The 2,252-nt window shown below is 51.5% G+C and overlaps 1 protein-coding gene across 1 annotated transcript; it reads right to left on the bottom strand.

Annotated features, from left to right (window-relative positions):
* Positions 1–1,322: 1,322 nt before the first annotated feature.
* Positions 1,323–1,697, bottom strand: LOC137619083 (serine/arginine-rich splicing factor 7-like). The gene has a single exon (XM_068349276.1). The coding sequence runs from the start codon at positions 1,695–1,697 to the stop codon at positions 1,323–1,325; it is 375 nt and encodes a 124-aa protein (XP_068205377.1).
* Between the last annotated feature and the right edge of the window lie 555 nt (positions 1,698–2,252).

Genomic DNA, 2,252 nt, shown 5'->3' with positions numbered 1-2,252 from the left:
TCAATGAGAGATGCTGGGTTCAATAATACCCAGTTCATGCAACTCCTTGCACTGTTCCTCGATGGCGTCAGCGACGGGTTTGGCAAACCGTCGAACTCTCTGATAAATGGGCGTCTCGTCATACAGGTGGATGCGTACTGGTGTGCTTGAGCACTCTCTCACATCATTATCACCAGTACTGATGACTGGAAGATGACGTCGAAGCATTTGACAAAACTGGTCCTTCTGAGAAGAGTCCAGTTCGTCGGAGACAGACAGATTGTCTATCTCTTCCAATACGCTCGGTTCAGGAGTCAGGTCACATTCCTGTGCTATCAGGCAGGATAGAGGAGCATCCAACACCATCCCCAAGAGATCGGCCTTCTTGATCTTGGCAGTTTCTTCAGATGAACCCTTGACTAAAACTGAGGCTTTTTTGTCTTTCAGTTCAAGGATGCCAGGGATTGCTGTAACTTTCCTTGACAGACCAGGGGTTATGATGTTGCCATCATAATACATTTCCGGCCAACAGTTGGTCAGACAAGCAGGGCACCTAAAAGACGTGTCAAGTCCCTTAGGAAAGTTAACAGTAACTGGAACAAGTACTGGCTCAATACTGGCAATCCTCATTGAATCGGCTGCGTGTACCTCAAGTGCGTAAAGCACTTGCTGACAACAGGCTCCACGTATCGGGACATAATACTCCCAAAGAGGCTCTTGGGGAGTACTGCGAACGCTCAGCCGATTTCGGGCTCCATCAACTATCACTCCATTTGTTCTCAAAAACTAGTAGCCAAGCACTACGTGCTCAGCCATAGTTCCTGAAGGCACTACATGGAACACACCCAGGGCGAATGTCATTCCATGCAGTATAGGGGTCAACAGTACAGTACCTAAGGTCTTAGGTCCTGTTTGCCCTAAACCCTTCAGACCAATGGTGTTGGTTACCATCTGCAGCTGGTAATCCTGTACTACTCTCGATGACAGGAGGTTGACCTCAGCTCCGGAGTCAATGAGAGCGTCCAACGCTCCCGGTGGAAACTCAGACATTGTCACTGGGACAACCATGAATGGTACGGGAGTCAACTGCGCCAGGTTAACCCTACGAAAGGTTTTCAGTACTGCCTCAGTTCCTGCTTCCTCCCTGGAGGAGTCAGTTGGAGAAGCTCTGGATTGTGTCGAGGACATGTTATCACTGGGCAATCCTGAAAGTGTCATTGGAGGTGCAATGACCATTTCATTTTGAGGGGTAACCCTGGAAATCAAGATTTCCGAGGTTGCCACCAGAAAACTAGGAGTACGGGACTTAGCACTCACACACTCCTTCAATGTAGCCCCATCTTCTACATCGGAGGTCTGGTGTTCAAAGCCCTATGATACTCAACAGTTCTTGACTTCCTGAGCTTTGCCTTCTTGCTCCTCTTCTTCTTCTTCCCCACAGTCCGAGAAGGAGCACTGGACACGCTCCCACTTCGGGTCTCCCTGCTACTGGTTGATCCAGAATAGGATGACGGGGTCGGAGTGGCATTTACCGGTACTGCTCTCCCCCTTGAAGGAGTCTGGACAGAGATAGTCTCCCTCCCAGGGCTGCGGGCGTTAGCTGTGTTCTGGACAGGTGATCTGCTTATAACCAGCACCTGTCGTCCACACTGTGCCACATGATGGTTGGACGAGCCACAACGTAGGCAGAGGTTTAGGCGTCTGCGACACTCGTGCATAAAGTGCCCTGACTTTCGGCACCATACACAGTACCTCCTCTGAGATTGAGGAGACCTATCAGGGGTGCGCGATGATGGCAGGCGTACTTCTACAGGTGCAGGTTTGGGGACAGGTCGAAGAGGAGTTCGTTAATACGCTCTGTCGGGTCCAGGTGAACGGCTGGGAGCAGCCATGGCCACCTTGTCAGCATATGAGCCGTGCCATGATTGTCCCTCACGACTGATGGCCAAATCCTCTGCCTTCTGGCTTTGCTGACGGGATGCCTCGTCGAGAACACTCACCAGGTGTGAAACATCCTGCCAAGTGGCCTGACAGCCAGCAGAGACATTAATGGTGGTAAGAGACTGTTCCAGCCAACTAGCAGCTTTGCTTGGAACAGTTCTGGGGAGCTTCCGCCTAAGCTCCCTCCCGTCCAAACTACGGCGAGGATAGGCCAACTTGTACAGGGAGGCTAACCGGATGGTGTAGATTTTCAGCAGTTTGCCCTCGCTACAGGTGGCACTGCTGAACCGGGCCTTTCTACCCACATCACGCCTCTCTCGGGCTTCTCGGCA

Source organism: Palaemon carinicauda, chromosome 25, assembly GCF_036898095.1.
Source record: "Palaemon carinicauda isolate YSFRI2023 chromosome 25, ASM3689809v2, whole genome shotgun sequence".
Taxonomy (NCBI): domain Eukaryota; kingdom Metazoa; phylum Arthropoda; class Malacostraca; order Decapoda; family Palaemonidae; genus Palaemon; species Palaemon carinicauda.
Note: the sequence above shows the minus strand (reverse complement) of the source record. Positions and strands in the feature narration are given on the sequence as shown.